We start from the raw sequence: 22,864 nt of genomic DNA on the forward strand, positions 1-22,864 counted from the left end.
GTCACGAGAAAACAATCTCAAAATCACTGGGATAAGTAAAAGCAAAAAAAAGTTATCCCCACTTAAGTGATACCTGTCAGATTTGAAAAAAAGGGCTCTGTCAGGAAGGCAAAAACAGGCTGCGGCGGGAAGGGGTTAAACAATGAATTTAAAAAAGCTGTGTATTAACAGACAAAGATTTAAGAGGGTCCTCCGTGTAAGCATATAAATTACAGTAAATTAAGTATTTCAATTTACCCACATTCTCCCTTCTGCCTTTGCCAACTACTGCTCTTCTGCCATTGGGCTATCTTTCTCTGCAGACTTGTGTGCCCTGAGACAGTGGCCCTTATTCTGATCGGTGCGGATATTCCCGCATTCTTACGGAGCGGTCCGTACGCCACGGTGTTTTGCCGCGTGCGGCCATCGTCCGTAGAAACGCCCACGTGTCCTCCGCATTCGGACGGACTCACTCTTTAAGAACAGGGCGTGTTTACGGACGACATACAAACCATGCGTGTGCGGGAGAAACACTCCGATTCTGCACGGTATTACAGAGTATTACAGAGTATGCTCGGGAATACCGCATCCGAACGGGAGCCAAGCGGTGCTACCGCACGTAAGCGGAGTATTTTCGCCAAACAACCCACTATTATGTATCTTCTGCAATACATCACATGACCCACTTATTCAATTACCTATCCTCATAAAAAACTTCTTATTTGGAATTGGAATCAATTAGATGCCAATATATCCTTACAAGCATGCCTAACACATGCATTGCACACATTAACCCTTACAGCAATTGAAGCAGCAATGGTTTCAATTAAAGCACTGACAAGCGTCCTATTAGTGAGTAATGAGTAAAGGAGTCGATTCTATTGGGTTCAGGTGTTAATGCTTGTAGTCATTAGGCGGTACGTTCGCCTACCGCATGAACGAGTGGTGTCCGCAAAGCAATAGTACACTTGTGGACACCGCACATTTCTGCCCTTTTTGGTCGCGTGCATTCGGAGTGCTATCCGAATGTACGCCCCCCAACATAAGTGTACTCCCCCGTGTCCGCCCATGTTTCCGCCCCGTTTTGCCCACTTTGAAACTACGCCCATGTGTCATTCCGCATGACGCCCATAATACGCCCATATTTCCCGACTGATTGCGGTGCACAGTTTTGTACGGGATTTGCCCGAACAGGTACGGAGTCAATGCGTGGCACATGCGCGTTGCGTTCTCCACGCATGCGCAGACGCCGTAAAGACGCGATCCGAAAGTATGCGGTAAAGTACGCGTCAATCAGAATAAGGGCCAGTGTCATGCACACATGGTCCATAAGGTAATTTCTGATGCAGAGCTTCCATTCTGCATCCTTTGAGATAGGATCTTTATATTATTAAATTTGGTAGGTAGGTGTGTAGTGGATGTGAGCAAAGAGGTTAGACCATACGTTGATAAGTTCACTCAAACCATGGCTTAGTACTGTACAATGCTGTGATGCTCCAAAAACACAGTGACAGGCTTGGACAATGCAGACCTTATTATAGAATCGAGTAAACTACATGTACATACAGTCTTATCAGCCTGACCTTTACATTTGGTGACTCAGGCATGCGATGTGATTGTAGATGATGAGCCATATACACAATAACATATACCTGTTATGTTTTTGTGGTTGATGAGTCATACACAGTAGCACTCAGTTAGCACTTGTTGTGTTTAACCATTTAAATACATGTCAGTGCTCTAGAAGTTCTACATTCTCACATTTCTGTGCCACTCAAGATACTGGTCATGCTGTTGCTGTAAAGAAACATCTCACCTTTGTATATGATAATCCATTCCCTTCCTGTTAGCATCACTGACCCTGAAATACTTTCTAGAGCAGCGGTGGCCAACCCGCGGCTCGCGAGCCGCATGCGGCTCGCCACGCTGAAATTTGTGGCTCCCATCGGGGTTTTGAATTTGGCGCCAATTCGGCTGCCAATTCAAAACGCCGCATCGGCAGCCAATAGGAAACGGCCGCGGCGAGGCAATCAGCACTCGCCGCGCCGTTTCCACCCCGCCCCCGGCGTCTGACATCAGACGCCAGCGGGAGGGCGAGATGTCTCCATGCCGGCGGAGCGCAGGAGCGCTCCTGAAGAGGCGAGAAGCCGCCGGAGGACGGCGCAGAAGACGGCGGCGGGGAGAACAGTTCCGGCGCCGCTGAAGAGGCCAGAAGACGCCGGGATCAAGACAGAAGATCTCCGGCGCCTTCTGGAAGAACAAAGAAGATGGCTCCCGGAGAGGCCAGCGGGGGTGGGAAGCAAAAGAGCTAACGAAGCTCCCCCAGCGGCCTCTCCCAACACCAGGTAGGGGCCTTTGGTCTCCTACCCCCCATCCACCCTAGACCACCGGGTGTCAGGCACTAGGCCCGTGGGCACATTCAGGCCCTTCCGGCCTGTGGGCGCATTAGTCGGGCCTTCTTGGCCCGTGGCTCAGTTGTTTGTTGGGCCCTCCTGGCCCTCTAGGTGGGGCTTTTAGTTAGGAAGCTGGGCCCTCCAGCATAGGTGTTGCACTGTGGGCAACACCTGTGCTGGAGGGCCCAGCTTCCTAACTGTGGGGGCATATGATGTTTGGCACTGTGGGGGGCATATAATGTTTGGCACTGTGGGGGGGCATATGATGTTTGGCACTGTGGGGGGCATATAATGTTTGGCACTGTGGGGGCATATGATGTTTGGCACTGTGGGGGCATATAATGTTTGGCACTGTGGGGGCATATAATGTTTGGCACTGTGGGGGCATATAATGTTTGGCACTGTGGAGGGCATATAATGTTTGGCACTGTGGGGGGCATATAATGTTTGGCACTGTGGGGGGGCATATAATGTTTGGCACTGTGGGGGGCATATAATGTTTGGCACTGTGGGGGGCATATCATGTTTGGCACTGTGGGGGGGCATATAATGTTTGGCACTGTGGGGGGCATATAATGTTTGGCACTGTGGGGGGGCATATAATGTTTGGCACTGTGGGGGGCATATAATGTTTGGCACTGTGGGGGGCATATAATGTTTGGCACTGTGGGGGGGCATATAATGTTTGGCACTGTGGGGGGCATATAATGTTTGGCACTGTGGGGGGCATATAATGTTTGGCACTGTGGGGGGCATATAATGTTTGGCACTGTGGGGGGCATATAATGTTTGGCACTGTGGGGGGCATATAATGTTTGGCACTGTGGGGGGCATATGATGTTTGGCACTGTGGGGGGCATATGATGTTTGGCACTGTGGGGGGCATATGATGTTTGGCACTGTGGGGGGCATATGATGTTTGGCACTGTGGGGGGCATATGATGTTTGGCACTGTGGGGGGCATATGATGTTTGGCATTGTGGGGGCATATGATGTTTGGCATTGTGGGGGGCATATGATGTTTGTTATTGTGGGGGCATATGATGTTTGGCACTGTGGGGGGCATATGACTGGCACTGTGGGGGGCATATGATGTTTGGCATTCTGGGGAGCATATGATTGGCACTGGGGGGAATATGATGTTTGGCATTGTGGGGGGCATATGATGTTTGGCACTGTGGGGGGCATATGATGTTTGGCACTGTAGGGGGCATATGATGTTTGGCACTGTGGGGGGCATATCTGGCACTAGGGGCATAAAGTTTTGTCATGTGGCCACTCCCCTTGTGTCATATGACCACGTCCCTGGCCACTCCCCCCTTTTTCGCATGATGTTGGCTCTTTGGCTTGACCAACGATATTTTTCGGCTCTTTGCCTCTGACCGGTTGGCCACCCCTGTTCTAGAGAATGTTTTTTTGTTGTTTTTCTAAATACAAAAAGAGTACAGATTATTAAGTAGTATTATCATGTGTATGGTACACCATAATTTGTGCATTGTTTCAGATATTTCGTTTATCCTATAGATTGTAAGCTTACAAGCAGCTCCCTCATACATCATGGACATTCTGTTAATACCAGTCTTGTCTTATTACCATGCTCAAAACTGAAAAGTGCAACAAAATGTGCTGGTGCTGAATAAATATTAATACATGAAGAGCATCCTATACATGCCAGTGACTGCTGCAGCCCATGGACTTCAGAACTGACTATATACAGTAGTGCAGGGCAGAGTAACTTAGCACATAATAATACAGTACATCTTTATTGACTTTTTTTATTATTTTCTTTAAGAAATATACAAAAACATTTGCACATTGCTCGTTCTTTACGATTAACTGATTTTCCAATTTTAAAGGATCAGTCATCTGTCTGTGATTTGTGGTTTATTGCAGCCTGATGTACTTTGTATCTCATCTTCTGTTTATGATAATGATCAATAACTTAATAACCACATTTAAAAAAAACGGTATTAAATTGCGGTAATATTACAATAATAAATCTGGTATGATCTTTTCAGTTTGCAATGGTTATCTTCTTATTTATTTTCTGAAAACAATGTCACCTACAGATAACATCAGAGAAAAAAATCTAATCAAAGAAACTTGTAACAATTACAAGTGGGAGGAAATGCAACTAGTGAATCGTCTGTAGAAAAAGGAAAATATGTTGAAGGTTTTCTGCTTCTGAAATGCGTATTATTGAGTTAGTGGCTTTAGAACAAGATAGCAAGCAATTCTACAAATAAACCAATTATATGAACAGCGTGACCATGATTACTTGCAGTTTTCATACATGTTCTTATAGTAGGGTTTATTTTGCATCTATGTTGGTGATATGTTTTATTAATCAGGGCCATCTAAACAGCAATGCCCTGGGCAAAGCAATCTATTGGGACCCCTACACAACCATTCATGGGAACAAGTCCTTTGCCATCTCTTCACTTGCCTAATTACAGTGAATGGCTGTCAGCCCTCTGATTGGTTGATAGTTCCAGCTATCCACAGATCAACATGCTCACAGCCAGTCACTGTCCGGCTGCTGGCTGGAAGGGATGACAAGAATGTTGCCTCACCACATTGATTTTGTGACCCCCAACAACCCGTGCTCCAAAGGCGCTAGAATCTTGGGGACTATGGCACCTGCGCAGTATGCCTATACCTTAACATGGTACTGTTCTTAACACTGTACACATGATAACGTACTGAAGATGTGAAAGAGCTATAGGAATGACAGCTCATATATGACCTAGCCAAATAATGATTATTCTTCATCTCCATTACCATATTCTGCGGCCCTCTACAGTCCTTATGGTACTTATGTAGTAGACGGGCAACCAGTAAGCAATTTGCTTAGTGGGCTATTCTGCGTAGGAAAAATCCCATTGCATCGCATCTCATGGGCCATTTTAAGGGCCGTGCGATGCGATGGCATCACATTGCACCTCCCGCAAAATCGCATGTGATCGCATGCGATTTTATAGGGTGTATGATGCCATTACATTAGCTATACAATAATATCATTGTATGATATTGTATGACATTGTATGACATACAATGAGGTTTTAGGCACCCCCACCCCACTATCCACGCCACCCCGAAGCGATTTTCCTAATTTACTGTACGTATGCAAATTGTGCGCCTGTCTACTACGTAAGTACAGTATATATATATATTTGTACTGTACTCTTTATTTGTACTGTATTTTTGTTATTTATTCAATGTTATGCCAAGTTTTGTCTCCCTGTATTGTTCCTTTGTACGGCGCTGCGAAACACTTGTGGCGCCTTATAAATAAATGCGCATATCCAGGCTCATGTGCAGGCTCTGTTTATGAGCAGACACGACGACTTTCATATTTGCCGGCCCGTTCGTACACGGCCGGATCGCGCCCATGGGAATGCCCACGCAAAGCTGTGAATAGATGTTTATGAAACATGAACATGAACATCCATTCGCCTGCGTGCGGGGACATTCACAATGCAAGCGGGGGGGGGGGGGGGGGGCAGGCATTCATGCGGGCAATGTTTGGTTGACTCGCAGCTTTGCGAGTACAATGAATTTCAAGTAGTGTTTCCACACATTTGCAGATATATCGTACAGGTTTGTAGATGACCAAATTCACATCTGGTTGTTCCATAATCCAACAGAAACCACATGTGACTAGCTTCATAGGGAGTCTGTCATGTTTCTGGAAGGCATAAAAATAAATCAGTTTGTAGCTCTTGATTACGTAGTAAATATTTTATTTTCAATTGTAAACAGAAGATCGGAGCTAAACATTTCTCAATTATTGTGTCATTAATCCTCTGTTTAAGACTATAGTATGTGTTTTATTTTTGAAAAATAATCTTTATTTGAATTGAATTGAAAAAAAAAAAGTTTACATTTTCATGTCAATTAAAATAAATACAACCAAAATGTCATTCCTTGAACCATCATGTTAAAATCATGTTTTAGTCATAAAAAAAAAAAAAAACTTTGATCATGGGGAGAGCATTTTTCTTGTGTTTGAGCACATTGTGCATAATTCTTACACTTACTGTAGGTCCTGATTCTGAGTCGCATGTAATCCACATGCAATACCTATATTCACTTGGCTGAGTGAATATTTGCTACTGCACATGCCATGGTCAGATTAGATTTCTAAAGAGGTTGATGGTGTCTGATGGTGACATATAAGGATGCACCAACTGGTATTAGAGCATGTTCTGGCACAAAAATTGGGCATACCAGTCCCTACACATTCAGCCGCACAGATGTACAGTAGAAGGAGTTTGTAGCAGAATCCCCATAAACAAACAGATGTGCGGCCACCTATATACACTGCAGTGTTCACCTCAGACTGCGACTCAGATATGGGCCCTAAGTATTGTTGTGTTTTTTTCTCCTTTAAAAATGTATATAATGATGTTTTAGGCTTCAGTGATTGAATTAATCCACAATAAAAAAGACAACATTATGGATTCCATATTAATTTCCAAATTGTTTTGCAATTCTATCAGGTCCTGTGGCAGTTATTAGCGGGGAGGAAGACTCTGCTAGTCCGCTCCATCATATTAACCATGGCATAACAACACCAAACTCGCTAGATGCCGGTCCAGACACTGTGGTGATTGGAATGACCCGGATCCCCGTTATTGAAAACCCACAGTATTTCCGACAAGGCCACAACTGTCACAAGCCAGACACATGTAAGTATTACATTCATCATTAAACATGACAATGGTGCACAGTTTAGTTGCCAGCAGGAATTACAGTAAGCACATGTTTCCTAAATAGTTTTTTAAAATTTATTAATTTTTGTTTTTGTTTTTAGAAATTGTGTATAAAGTACATTATAATAGTTATGTCATTGGCAAGAGTCATGTGCATGTTTGCTGCTCACATCCATAGCTGTAAGATAGAGGTGGAAGCAGACATTGCATAAAGTACAAGCAGGAATTTAGCTTCTTTATTTATACCAAAAAAATAGGGTTTGGTGGATGTTAAGCAGAGTTTCTAGGGTAACAATACAATTATACACATATCTAGGGGTAGAATAATCAGGGTTTCTGCCTGGAGGGTGAACTCACTCAGATATACAATGTACTAACATGCATTAGTATTAGATGTTGCTCCCACACAAATGTTTTGTAGTTCCTTACCATATTTTTTAAATACACCCTGCTAACCTTCATCTGGGCCAAAATTCTTGGCCTTGCTTTCCAATGTGTCCTTTCTTTCTTTCACATCTGATACATAGACCTTGTTGTAGAACTTTAAAAACTTATTTTTAGAAAGTATGTACTGTACTTGAGTCATATAATCAGTGCAGTATTGCCCACATAGTGCGTATTTGTGGGTGTCCTAATCTTTGTTTAGTACATAGTAATTACTGTTTATGTTAGAAAAGTGTTATCTTCCAATATGATTGCTTCATGTTAAATGTACAGTACCTTTTTCACAATTTGTAATGCTGGAAAATTGGACAACCCCCTCTTTGTGACCTATCCTCGGATACAATATGCGGAGGAGAATCACTTCCCAGACGTCTTCCACGTATCACAAATCTGTCTCACATCAGTCCCTGCCATTATGGTGCCCACACACGGTGAGATGTGTGCTAGGTGCGATTTGAGCCTATACAATGTGTGCTATGTGACTTTACTGCGATTTGAACTAGATACCAGATATTGACTACTCTACAATAGTATGTACAGTAGTACAGTAGCATGCGATGCAGTACAGAAATAACTGCATGCCTATACTATTTTGCCTTGCAATACTGACAATGCAGGAGCGCGCATTGCAAAGGAAAATAAACATGGTGCTATTTTTAACTAGACGCAATGCGATTTTAACTAAAAAAAGATCATATTGCACACGATAATGGCACAGTGTGTGGGCACCATTAGGCCTGAAGGTGGATAATCATTAACCCTTTAAGTGCCGACGTTGCTGTGCAAAATATCTGCTAAAAATACCAGTGTTGCTCACCGCGACAGTTTTATTTGGAGCGCAATATTTAAGTAAACTGCAATTAATTAACTTCAGATCATTTGCCAGCAATAACTAAAGTGATTCATATTCAGCGAGTTTGGCCCTGGCATTTTTAGTGGATATTTTGCACATCTCTCTGAAACGGTTAAGTATCGGGTGACCAAATGAATTACACAGGTTATGTTGCTATCTAAATTAAAGTCTGCATTTCACCTGGTTCTAATTAGCCACATAACCTGTGTTAATCGTAGGTATCCTTGATTTAAGAGATAATATGGCAACAATAAATATTGTCTTTTAAGCAGAAATCACTTTACAAGGCATATACACATTTGGTTATTTTATTTCCTCCAATTTCCATTCTGCAGCCATTTCTTCTTCATGTTTCCATTTCTTATTAACTGTGCTGTCTAACTTGTCTAAATCCTGTAAACAGCAATTATGATGTATTTATCTGAAGCCCAGGATGCGTTATAAAACAGCATTGTGCAGCTAGTGACATAAGTTGTATAAACTCCACATATACTTGTTGTCAGATAGATGTCTCTAAGCTAATACACTGTACCTGGTAACTGTAATTATGCAATTTTACACTTTTTCTGACGTTTCTTTTTTCTAACAAGTTTGGCTTTTCTAACATACAGAATAAGAGTTTAAATAACCTGGCGCTATGTAATTTATTGGTAGGGATACTCATTCATAGTTGCAATTCTTGTGGGTCGATCCCAGCTTCCATGGAAGGCCATATTGGGTGGGTAATTTCTAGTATAGAAAAGGGAGATTGCATAGTCTCATTCACAATCAGTGTGCTATGTATTATGGTATACGGCCTTATATTTTTGTATCAACAAGTTATAAAAGTTGCCTGATAACATTTGTGTTCTCCGATATTATAATTGTTATGGTTGCAATTTGGTTACAATTTTAACTAGATCGCTCAGCACAAAGGCATATTCGCCCTGTGTGTATGTGGAATAAAGCTTTGTACCGTTTGTGGACTACATGGAAAAGCAGGCAGTATTTACCCTGCAGGCAAGAATAAAAAATGAGTTACTCCCAGTGCATTGCGACTTTACTTCCAAATCCGAATCATATCCTCAGAGTGAGATGCAAGCCCAAAACTTGTTGCAACTATCAGCAAACTGTGCATCCTCTGAAAGAAGCAATTGCAGACTGTGCGGGTACTGCAACATGCAGAGAATACAAAAGAGGACGGCTCATTCCTTGTGTGGCTGGCTTGCTCTCTCTGCAACATGGTAATTTCAAAATGGGAACTGGGTGGTCAAAGTGCAGATATACAGAACAAATGTGTCTTGTAGGACTGTAGCCAGAATTCTATGCTCACTTGTGGAATACATTTGTGAAAGGACACAGTAGAGGTTTTTACCTGCCAGTCATCCAAGGCAGTCTCATTGGGATATGTTTCCTCCCTCTGAGAGGCCTATATACTGTAGGCTGCTTTGGCTGCAGCCCATAGAATCTGGGGTATGCGCATGCGCAGTATGGAGGCCGATACTGTGCCGGTCCCGGTACCTGTCATCTACAGTGTACAGGTGCCAGGACCATAATTTAGCTTCTATGGGCTGCTGCCAAAGCAGCCTATAGAAGCTAGGGGCTACTGTGCATGCACCGGTCCCGAGACCAGGGCGGGGAGGGCAGAAGTGGCATGGCGGCAGTGGGGACTGGCAACATACTGTAGAGAGCGGCATCAGGGCCAGCGGCAGCCCCCCTTCTGCACTGAGGTAGGAGCCGCCACTTCAAGGACATCATTTTCAAAGGGATCCATTGCAACCAGTATGGGTTGACCTCAGGGGTATTTTTAAACAGGAGGAGGCACCCGTGCAGGTTCCTCAAACTGGGCACCATCCCCTCTGCCAGGTTCAGAGAGGAAAGAGGTGCAGCAGGTTTTTTTTTTTTTTACTGCTTATTTCTGCAGTGCTGCTGCTGTCGGCAGGGGGAAGTATTCAAGAAATGGATGCAGCACCCATTGGCACTTGCAACTGGTGGGTGGCTGCAAGTGTCAATAGTAATGATACGAATATGGCTGTGGGCAGGAAATAGTGGGCGGGGTGATGCATATGCATGAAGCCACACAGATGCTCACATAGAACGCGGTACTCGTATTAGCATAAATCTTTTAGCCAAGAATGTCCACATATGTCAGCACTTGGCATAGACAGTAGAGAGAGAGAGTGAGAAGAGATGTGGCTGTGCGAAGAGAGGAAGAACACATAAGATTGGTCTGCTGAAGTCTACATATCAATATATTTGGGGAATACAGCTGAATACATCACATTGATCGAGTTGCGTCTAGTACATTGGTCTATTCCATTATGAATGCTCTCCTTATCAGTCAATAGTACATTTTGTCATAAAGATTCTTTCTTTACTTTTACAGTATGTCCTTTTTCTCCTGCTTCCAAGCTTCTATTTTAATAAAAGGGAATGTCAATAAACGTTACTAAGTTACAGCCAGTGAAAAGCAACTCCTTAATGCACGATTAATAGAATATTGGCATGATATAGATTTCTATCTACCCTATGCTAACAAAAATTGCTTATGGCATAAGATGACGGATGCTTATTTGTTTCCACTTAGCTCAGCATAATAGAGCCAGATCTAAAATATTGAAAACAGGTTTATGGATGCTGATGTTGGGATAGAAACAGCTTTGAACCGTATCCAGTTATTTTCAGCATGAGATGGTGGTCATTAGTTTAATGCTGGCGAGTGCAAGGCCATGGGGATCAGCTGGTTGTATGTGCGCACATCTATTTTTTTTTTCTTTCTGGTTTTGATTCTCAGCAAAATACAGTAAGGTACTGAAAGGAGCGTGATGTCACTTGTCCAGAGTCATGCACACCGGGGGAATTGGTGAAGCACGCATTCTTACAGATAGCTTCTTTTATTTGGCTTCTGGGTAACAGAGCTAGGAGATGACACTAATAGATGCATTTGTCATATATTATATTAAGATAACAAAGTACTGAGGTGGAAATTTACTAAAGCATAGCAAAATATACAGTGGAGAGACAGATATGGGGGGGGGGTTGGGTGACAGTTTATCACTGTACATTTTATCTTTCACCAAGCTTTGCTAAACAACCCATATGTATGATCGCACCTGACTTTTATGTGCTAGTGCTTACAGTATGTGCTAGTGTTACGACAGGCTGTTGTCCTGTGGTGCCAGCCGCCCACCTAGCAGGCATCAGCTCATCCGCGAGCCCATGGTCCACTGAAGGAGGTTTTGCAGTCTCTTCACAGTCTTGGTCTGCACTGAGGAAGATAGGTGTCTGGCATACACTGCAGGTGGGGCAGATCTGGCATAGGCATCTGGCATACAGTGAGGACAGCCGGTGGAATAGGAAGAGGTGGGGCCTAGAAGGGGAGGGGGCAGAGCCTCAGGAGGGGCAGAAGGGACTGGACTAGACAACACTACATTTTTGGCTGTTCCAAGGGGAGAGATCAGCCACCATGCAGAGAGGAAAGGGGACAGGTGTTGAGCACTGCTGTTGCTGGTTGTACTGCATGTCAGACTATGACATTCATGCAATCCCAGGAGCTGTCTAATGGCCCTGTGCACTGTCTATGTGCTCCTCTGTACCACTCTATTTTGTGCTGCCCTACAAGTACTGTTGGTATGCAACCACAGGGAATCCCACCAGAAAGGTAGAAATCTGTTCCTCAGTGCGAGGTTTGCCCCGGGCCCAGTGGGTTAAGTTCTGCCACATCACGCAGTGTGCTCGCCCCTATCTGTAAGCTTAATTTCGTATTTGGGATCATAATCAATACTCACATATACCAACCTCTTCTTGGTGCAAATTGTATGTTTGAAACAGGGGTATTTATAACCAACTCTGCAGTTGTGTTGACCCTATCTGAGAATGCCATTATAAACAGCAGCAGAGTTACTGCCCAGTCAAACCCTTTCAAAGCCTGCTCAGGGGGAGTGTGTACCACACTCAGATATCATCCCTCCAAGGCTTCCAAAGTGACAGGAACCAGGTGCTGCAGCGTGACATTAGCCTGCAGCACCAGGCTTCCTTCACTGAGAAGGAGTCAGCAGTACTACAGAGTCTCCAAGGGCAGCATGCACCCCCCCCCCCGGATAATAGTTTAAGGGTTTTCCACTGATATGCCATTCCCCTGTAGATACAGTATGTATTTGGAACTTCCACTAGGCCAAGCCTCTTTCCAACAAACTGTAAATTATTGCCGCTTTAAAAATATGAGCAGATTTGTGGGAAATCCCGAACATCCTGCACCTCACAGTCACATTAACCCTAGTGTTTCTAATTCTGTATAATTCTGCTACATTTTCAACGTAGGCTAAGCTACGTTGTCAGTGTAGCTGGTGCTGTGATAATACAGGAGGCAGCACTTGGAGCAGGGTGGTGTGGTTCATACTTACCCTCCTCTGGGCGGCGGTGACAGTTATTCCCCGGAGGCAGTGACAGTCACTCCCCAGTGGCAGCGTTCAGTCCCCCTCTTCCGGCACTCGCAGCGGACGCGGTACTTAATTCAGCGTAGTGCCACTGGCAGCACATCACATGGTTTCCTTGCTCCCCCACCGTCCGCGGTGAGTGCCGGAGCAGGAAGACTGAATGCGACTGCCGGGGAGCCACCGTGGATCCCAACGTGAGTCAGCGGGGATTGACGCGGAGCCCAGACTGGAGGAGGGTAAGTATAGACCAGCCATTTTACCCCCACTATCCACGTCATACCCCACTATCCATGTCATACCCCCGGTATCCACGTCGGCGTGGAGTTGATTTTATAGAGTGTGTCGAGCCCGAAGCGTGTCCGCATCCCCTTGCCATGCTTCGGGCTCCACGCCGACATGGATACTGGGGTATGACGTGGATAGTGGGGATATTAAGCATTGTATATTTTTAGAGCTTCAGAGCCATTCATGTAGTTTACATAGCCAGCATAGTGCTGTATTGGTATTCTGAATACACCCCTACGTAAACTACGTAATGGGCGCCCTGCTAATACACAAGTACCAAAAATAATAATAGGGGAATTCTTCAAGCAATCCTTAATGCCAAATGTTAGCGGAGAATTTGTCCTTAAGAGCCCACATTCAGACTGAGGGTTGGATTATCTTCATCTATACAATAGATGTACTGTAGGAGCAGGAGTTTTTTGGGGGAGTTTCTTCTTTCTTTTGTGGTATAAAATATGCTAAAGTAGGGAATACTGCACTAGGGACAGAAACACAAGAAATAAAAAAAAAAGAACCACAAATACTTTGTTCTACATTTTTTATTTACTATCTTTTTCGGCTATGTGTTTTTTCGGTACTTGTGAGTTATCCGGGCTGCCGATTTTTTGATTGTATGCCTTAAGTTAAGGCATACAATCAGATGCGATGCGATGCGATATCGCATCGCATCGCATGCGACCATCGGATGCGATGACCCGATTTTTCCATAGGAATCAATGTTAAAATGATTCCTATGGAAAAAGGGGTCCTTTTCATACCCCTACTATCCAAGTGGGCATGGAGTTGGATATAAACCTGTGGCGAGCGTAGCGAGCCACCGAGCCCGAAGCGTGGCGAGCGAAGCGAGCCCCGCGAGGGGACGGTATTCCGTGTCCCCTCGCGGGGCTCGCTACGCTCGCCACGCTTCGGGCTCGGTGGCTCACTACGCTCGCCACAGGTTTATATCCAACTCCATGCCCACTTGGATAGTAGGGGTATGAAAAGGACCCCTTTTTCCCATTGAATTCCATGTTAAAATGGACTCAGTCCATTTTAACATTGATTCCTATGGAAAAATCGGGTCATCGCATCGCATCGCATCGCATCCGATGGTCGCATGCGATGCGATGCGATGTCCCGATCCGACCCGATTTAAAAATCGGACGCCCGGATAACTCATAAGTACCGTTTTTTCTATTTTGTTTCTCTTCCCTCTGATTCAAATGAATAGGGAAGGGGAAGAGAGATTGTATATAGCTCCATGTCAGTGCATCCAGTGTGCTAATGTGTGTACAAATCTCCTAGAATTACTATGGGGCTCTGTGGTATAAAGTCTAACAAAACAGGTCAATAAAGGTCAGATCACAGTTTTAAATTTGTTTTAAACTCATGGTATTTGAAAGAGATGGATTTTGAGTTTAGCCAGACCGGTTTGTAGAAAAGCTATGACACCGCTGATCAGCTCTTTGTATAGTGTGCTTTGTCAGCTGTGAAAAATAGCATTTCCTAATACTTCAAATACACAGAGGATCCCGCAGCTGTATACCTTTCATTAATCGTGTGCACAATCCTCACAAACAAACACTTCATAATGTCTTAGAGGAAATGGGGTTTAGATGTGGTAAATCTTTGATAAATACACATCATTTAGGATCAAGGAACATTTGAAACCACAATACTGAAGCCAAGCAAATATTTTGGCTATGGTATACTTTATGCAATTCCTGTAGAATACCTTGGGGCCAGTACAGAAAAGTATTGTATGACAAAATGACCACATAAAATAAAATTAGTTTGAGTAAAAGCTACATGTGTAATCGACCAGAGACTTATTGGTAAATATGTTAAATGCGCTAAAGACAGGGTTGTCATGTGATCATAGTTGTCTTATAATGGTTGGTTTTGGATTTTTTTTTAAATATGTAAAGACAATGGATGTAGCAAATGCTTTACAAAGTACTGTAGGTGGTACAGTGCTTAGCAGAGCATGTAACACACATGATCAATAGCTTACATTCTATAGGGAAATGTTGGGATAGGAAGACGATGTGGAGAGTAGAGCAGTGGAGCGCTTTATCTGAATAGTTAGGAGGGTGGAATGCTACTGTGGCCAGGGTTAAAAGATTCATTCTATGGCAAAAGAATAGGCTGGTAAGTTACGTGAAAGTCCTAAGGAAGAAGCGATCTGGAAGCAGAAAGGAAATTAAATGTTGGCTGAGCAGAGCGGTGGAAAGAGAGTGTGAGTGTTGATGAGGTTGAAAATATGAGTGGGGCTGGTAAGAGCGGGAATGGGGCGTGGGTAACAATCAATTTTGTTAAGCTAAATGCATGCTCTTGTGACACACAACTTATTATTACAGCACACTACAAAAGAGTTAGGGCTATACTCAGTGCTATTTTTCAGCAGGAACTCAGTTCCTGAACCCCTAATTAAATATGACATCATCAGGAACTGAAATTCTACTTTCCATAAGATAAGTTGTATTTTAAAGTCACCTGTGAGTGCCTTTGTTTCTAAATACAATATGTACAGTAGATCTATCTATCTCTCCCTCTCACTATTATATATATTAATTTTTGGTACTGCTTTCCTAGCACGGCGCCCGTCTAATTTATTGTATGCCTTAAGTTTAAGGTACTTAAGGCATACAATCAACGCGATGGACCCGATTTTTAATCTCATGGATCTTATGCATCCATAAGATGCATGAGATCCATGAGATCCATGAGATAAAAAATCATGAGCCCCCAATAACCGTTGTTAACGCCACCAGCACTATCAACACCAACCCGAAGCGCGGCGAGCGCACCGAGCCTGCGAGGGGCGGCGGTATGCATCCTCCGACCTTTTCATACCCCCACTATCCACGTCGGCGTGGAGTTGATTTTATATAGTGTGGCGAGCGCAGCGAGCCTCCGAACCCGAAGCACGGCGAGCGCACGTGGACTACTTTACATGTATTCTGTGTGCGCTCGCCACTCTATATAAAATCAACTCCACGCCGACGTGGATAGTGGGGGTATGAAAAGGTCGTAGGACGCGTACCGCCGCCCCTCGCGGGCTCGCTGCGCTCGCCACGCTTCGGGTTGGCGTCAATAGTGGGGTGTCATTAACAATGGGGGGGCCATTTCACCCATGAGGGGGGGGGGGGGTTAGCAATTAAAATTGGGGTTTTGGGGCCTTTTTACATTGATTCCAATTTAAAAATCTCGTCGATTGCATCATCTCATGCATCTTATGCCGCACAAACACATAAGATGTATGAGATGCTTGCAATGTAAAAATCTCGTCAATCTCGTCGATCGCGTCGATTACATCATCTCATGCATCTTATGCCCCACAAACACATAAGATGCATGAGATGCTTGAGATATCAGCCCCACACATACAATCTAGATCGTGGGCGCCGTGCTAGGAAAGCAGACCTGGAGTTCCTGGGCCTATTTTTCCAGAAAAATAGTACTGGCTATACTGAAAAAATAACCCAACACTGAAATATGTTTACCATTCAGAAGTTAAAGAAAAAGTATTCCCGGCAATGCCAAAGCAGCTCAAAGTGCAAAAATTATTCTGACCATAAATGTGCACAGCATCTTCAGATGGGTGTGGTACAGCTCACAGACAATGTCTACGTCCACCTTTTGGGGTCAACGTACAAGGTATTGACTGCTAAATGGGCGGGATGCCTCCTCATAGGCCTGATTCTGAGTTGGACACAGTTGCAGCAGTCCTTGTGTCTTTTCCTGCAGCTGTGTCTGTGACTTAATGTTAATGCTTCTACAATGCCCTTCCCTGGTATCATAGGTAAATTGGGAATTTAAAGTGGCTCTAGACATATTTACTTTGTAAATCTCCTCCACCCCCAGGGTAACACCCCCACGATTTGCTGATTCGCAATGAGGGGGCAAAGCTAAATGACATGCTGCAGTAATTTACCGCGGAGTATGTGATTGCGGGAGAGCAACATAGGGATTTATCTCTTCAGTAACATAAGGATTTTACCTCCTGATCTTTGCTTCCACAGCTTACGCCAGTTACGTTATCGGCTTTCAGAATAGAATCATCATCCCCTCATCACGCTTCTGGCTCGGTGGCTCGCCACAACTTTACTCAATGTTATATATGGTGGCGTGGACACAGGAGGGTGGCTGTGGACCCAGGGTGGTGCGGGTTATGCTATGTAAGTTCCATAGCATTAGCTGTGGCCGCAAAGATGAGGAAGTACCGGATTTATTTACTAAGATGGGAGTATCAGAATCTTGTTTATTGAGCACCTTACAGAAGATAATCGATATAATCTGACTTGTTTCCCATAGCAACAGCTTCAATAGAACTTCCATCTGAGTAAATAAACCCCATAGATCCTGCCCACTTCACTAGAAAGTGGGCAGTATGTGGAAGAGCTGCCCATACTTCCGGGGCTGCAGGGGACTACCCCAAATATTGTGAGCCTCCCGCAGCTTCCTGGAGGGTGGGTAAGTGCGGCCCTAGAAAAGTTTCTGAAAAATAACCCCCTTGCATGCCCACATTGCCACACTGATACCAGGGGCGGATTTAGGGATGACGGCGCCCCTAGGCACAACAATAATGCTACCCCCTGTCTAATTATATTATTTTTTTTGATTACTTATAAGCCCTCATTTGATAATAGCCAATATAATGGATTTATTTAAAAAAGCCACTAACTGTGACATGTTCTTTTATTATGTATACATATTACTAAGTAGGACAGTTTACAGGGGCAGTATCTGCATGTCCTATCATTTACACTCTATTTAAGATGAAATACGGTACAGTACAGTGTATATTTTGCAGTTATTGGTATACTTTGGGCTGACAGTACCATCACAGGCATCCAAGTGCCGCCCCTAAGCATGTGCCGCCCCTAGGCCGGTGCCTCACTTGCCTAATGGGAAATTCGGCTCTGACTGATACCATATACCCCCAAACAACAGCAGCATTCCACCCTCTACCCGTCAGTCCACTGAGATTCTTCCCAGTATCTTTTAATACCAAACCGCCCCTGAACCCATATTGTCATCTATACTGAGCATGTAGTAAGATAACTAGTACTGAACAGCTTAGCAACAGGTAAACATAGAACCATTTTCAGAGACAGAAGCCTACAGAGAGAAATCTAGGTACTGTCAGGACACAGGAAGCTTGCAATCTAAAGTATGGCAGCTGCATTTTAGTAAAGAAAGGGTGGAATGGAAACCTTTAGCATTAATAAATATGTTTTTGGCATAATACATTATGACTTGGATGCATTTTTAATGTCTGGGAATACAGCTGATTTATAATGCATACATCTGAAGCTGTAGCACACACAGTTCGAACTAATAAATAAATGACAGGTACCTTGTATTAAAAGTATCATTCATTTTACATTGCCAGAATTTAAATGATGTAAAGTAGAGAGCCGGGATGGCTGGAACATCTAAAACATTGTTCAGTGCCATGTACTGATAAAGTTTTCTTCTGCTGCATGCTTATTAGATCTACACTTCATAACACTGCTGTAGCATAACTGTATCCTTGGCAAGCTACTACTGTATTATTTATTTTACTGCCTGTGTTCCCATAAGGATGTAAGGTAACTATCTACATGACTGTATTATAATTCCTATGGGTTATGGGTCTGATTCAGAGTGGGATGATAACTACACTGGTGCTACAACTCCAATAGAAGCGCTATTAAAAAGCAGAGCTCTGCGATTATTTAGCAAGTACGGATGGTGTAATGGTTAGCATTACTGCCTCACAGCACTGAGGTCATGGGTTCGATTCCCACCATGGCCCTAACTGTGCGGCGTTTGTATATTATCAAAGGCCCGACATTTGAAAAGGCATTTCAAAGGCCGACACAATTTTTACATGATTTTTTTTAAACCGACTTGCATACCTTCCAACTTCTTCATCAGAGGAAGAGGGACAGTTGCACAGCGAAAAGGGGGCGTGACCTATGCAAATGGAGGTGTGATCTATGCAAATGTGGTGTCATCTGGCCACGCCCCATTTTCATCATCTGCGCCACTGAATAGACACTGTGCGCATGCGCACAGCATCTATTCCCTTCAGGCTGGGGAACTCCCAACTGCCCCGCCACGGGACACTGCTGGCCTTGGGCGAGGGGCAGGACTGTCCCAAAAAAACAGGACGGTTCCTCAAAAATGGGACAGTTGGGAGGTATGGACTTGTACTTACTTCACGATCCAAGTGGGCATAGAGGGAGAATATAATAGTGTTTACCTGATTCGGGGCGAATGTAGCGAGTACACTAATAGAGTGTCCATGTCAACGATTGTCAATATAGACACCTAATCAAGAAAATCTTGTGTTGACCTTTTCTTGTGTCAACCATGTCATGTCAACCTTTTGCTTGTGTCAACATTTTGTAAATATCTACCTACATCATTTACCCCCCTTTTTTTGTGTGTTGATCTGTTGCCTATCGATCTAGACACTGTTGACCTATTAATCCACACTGTTTCACAGAAGTATGTAAACCCAATGGATTATGGCTTAAAGTAAACATGGACAAAGTCAACATGAAAAAGGTCAACATGAGTTTCTCACGTTTTATTTTTTTTAAAAAGGTGTTTTTTACATACTTTACTATAGAGCGAAAATATAATAGTGTACCAAGCGCAGCAAGGCACTGTGCCCAAAGTAGGGTGGCCAATCCCAGGAATCGGGATCAGAGGGATCCCAGGATTTGTCCCCAAAAACACGAGTATTTCAATCCCAGGGTTGGAGTTTCAAATCCCAAAATTTTGGGATTAGACTGCGAATCTAATGCCGGGCAGCCTGTGAGTACTGCTGAGACGCTGCCAGCTGTTCCCGATGCCTGGCCTGCGGCTCTGCACATTGTGATGGTCAGAGGTCATGCTGTGCAGTCCAAACAATTTCTCCACTCGCCCACGGCACATCGCTCCCCGGCCAGGCACCAGCCACCCACCCGGCACCCAGATGCGCCTCCAGCAGCACATCAACTCTCCCCGGCTCCCAGACACCCCATCTGCCTCATAGCCACCCACCGGCACTGCTCCCGGCTGCAGCCAGCCATAACTGTAAATGTGTAATGCGGCCGGAGCATTTTTTTTAGTAGTAGATCCAATCACAGGATTGCGGGAATCCTGGGATTGAACATTTTTCAATCCTGAATTACAGGATTGAAAAAATGCCCCAGGATTGGCTTACCTAGCCCAAAGGGGACGCAGACACTCATAAAAAAACTAAAAGTGAAAAACTCATGTTGACCTTATTCATGTTGACCATGTCCATGTCAACCTAAAGATTGTGTCAGCCTTCTGTTAATGTCGACGTAGGATATGTCAACCATTCTTATGTGTCGACCTGGTCTATCATTGACATTGTCTATCATCTATCCCGTAACCTCGCAGTACTCATTCCGCGCATGTGTTGAATCGGTCCTGCATCCTTACACTCAGTGCTCCCCAACCACAGCCTGCTTGACAGGCTGAGGACGTTTGGGGCAGGCTGTAGGCAGAGCTGTCTAGCATGTTTTGTGGATTCATGTCGCCTGTTTTCTGCTAATGGTGAGGCCAGGGTCTCCATCTTTGTACATAGATTGCCTGGCCTCTAGAATGGGAGCACCATCTGAGGGTTCCTCATATGGTTGATGCTCACACATTTGATCTGATGGCTGCATCCTCAGAGACAGCTGCAGATCACACATGGATATTTTTGTACAGCAGCTACGTCCAAAAACATTTATCTCTTAATCAGGCCCATTGTTATCCCACACAAGGTGCGCCGCCATATTCATACAGCCAAGAGCTACCATATAAAGCTCTTCTCTGCACATATTTCCATCAGAAGTTGCCTTAGACATTCCCAATGATTACATTGCTTTTGATTCAGTGAACGAGTTCCCTTTTAGTGGAGCACTCATAGACATTTCCTTATCGTTTATTAAATCAGTCATCCTTTGAAAAATGTAATTTGTAATAATTCACATTTGATCTGCCTGATTCTTCACCAATGGTTCGAATAGCTGTTTAATCCTTGAGTTGTCATTATGCTTTGTTTTAATACACTCTGTTCTGGGCATATATTGCACAGCCCAACAATCTGATTGGTAAAACTGATCTTTATATAATATACATATATATTTTTTGCCAAAATATGCAGTGGCAGAGTGGCAGAGGTAAAACAGATATACCAGATCGGCTTAAAGGCTGATTATTTAAGGCTTCTTTTTGCAAACACATTTCACAATGCCTTGGCTGTTATATCTTGGAAAAAAGCAGAATCAATGACAGTTAAAATAAAGCACACACAAGGGCTTTCTACATGGAAATTAAGCAATTAGTGCTGTTAAATGTCAGGTTTTAATGTTATGTTTCTTGACTTTAGAAATATCAGCAGCTTTGACTGTCAGTCTGCGATCGGAAAGGGTGTTTTTCCAACAAGTGTAATGTTGTGTTATAAGTCAAAACCATTAAAGTAGAAAAAAAGAAAACATTTTGAATTGTAAAACTGCTCCAATCAACTCCAATAAGGCCGGTATTGTATTAAGTTACTCTTCCTAGATTCCTTTAACCTCCATAGTATAAACAGACAATGTCAAGATGTTCCGCTGTTGGAAGACATCAGGGTACTTGTTTCCTAGAACGGCCACAATCGTGAGTGATCGTGGCTCTTAATTAAGGGACACGATCCTCACGATGTGGCCGATTTTTTACAATTTTTTCACTTTGATTGACAGAAATCGGGTCAATCGGTCGGTCGCGACCAATTAAAATCGGCCGCGATGCGACCGACCGATTGACCCGATTTTTCCATAGACTTCAATGTTAAAAAATCTTTTAACATTGAAATCGGTCGGTCTTGTGCCATTATAATGGCACAAGATGAGATGGACTTGATTAAGTCCATCTCACATAGGGAAAAATGATAAAAAAGGTGAAATGGGCCAATATGACCCATTTCACATTTTTTATGTGCCCGCCATGACCCCACGATAGACGTGAACCCGAAGCGTGGCGAGCGCAGCGAGCCCGCGAGGGGCGGCGGTGCGCGTCCTCCGACCTTTTCATTCCCCTACTATCCACTAGGGCGTGGAGTGAGAATATAATAGTGTGGCGAGCGCAGCGAGCCACCGAGCCCGAAGCGTGGCGAGCGCAGCGAGCCCCGCGAGGGGACGCGTATACCTGTGAAGTTAGACGCGTCCCCTCGCGGGGCTCGCTGCGCTCGCCACGCTTCGGGCTCGGTGGCTCGCTGCGCTCGCCACACTATTATATTCTCACTCCACGCCCTAGTGGATAGTAGGGGAATGAAAAGGTCGGAGGACGCGCACCGCCGCCCCTCGCGGGCTCGCTGCGCTCGCCACGCTTCGGGTTCACGTCTATCGTGGGGTCTAGCACACTTATTAACATTTGGGGGGGCAATTTAAACAAATCTGGTGAAAAAAAAAAAAAAATCGGGTGAAAAATCGGTCGATCGGATCGGTCGCATCGTATGCGACCAAATCGCATGCGATGCGATCGATCCGATTTTTTATCTTACGACCACAACGATCTAAATCGTTGTGGCCGTTCTAGGAAACAAGTACCGACATCAGTTCTAGAACACACGGAATGCATATTTAGAATCACTGAGGTTTGCTCTATCTTACTTCATGCATAAACAAAATTGAGAAATGATTTTTCCATTCACAACACAGTTCTTGTAATGTTAATCACGTGTCGGTACATGACAAGTATTGTAAATATCAGGTATAAGACTTTCTGGATCAATGCAACATCATAAAGGACACTTTAAATTCCTGCAGG

At 44.1% G+C, this 22,864-nt stretch overlaps 1 protein-coding gene across 4 annotated transcripts in view; it reads left to right on the forward strand.

The window, feature by feature from the left end:
• NTRK3 (neurotrophic receptor tyrosine kinase 3) overlaps nt 1-22,864 on the forward strand; it is a 572,243-nt gene that overhangs the window by 382,916 nt on the left and 166,463 nt on the right. For all 4 annotated transcript variants that reach the window (XR_014473528.1, XM_083184207.1, XM_083184208.1 and 1 more), the window contains exon 13: nt 6,875-7,063. Coding sequence is in view for 3 of the 4 variants with exons in the window: in XM_083184207.1 (XP_083040333.1) it covers nt 6,875-7,063 (189 nt within the window). In the remaining variant the exon portion in view is untranslated. The remainder of the gene's footprint in view (nt 1-6,874; nt 7,064-22,864) is intronic.

The sequence above is a fragment of the Crinia signifera genome, chromosome 4, assembly GCF_055691185.1.
Source record: "Crinia signifera chromosome 4, ASM5569118v1, whole genome shotgun sequence".
Classification (NCBI taxonomy): Eukaryota; Metazoa; Chordata; class Amphibia; order Anura; family Myobatrachidae; genus Crinia; species Crinia signifera.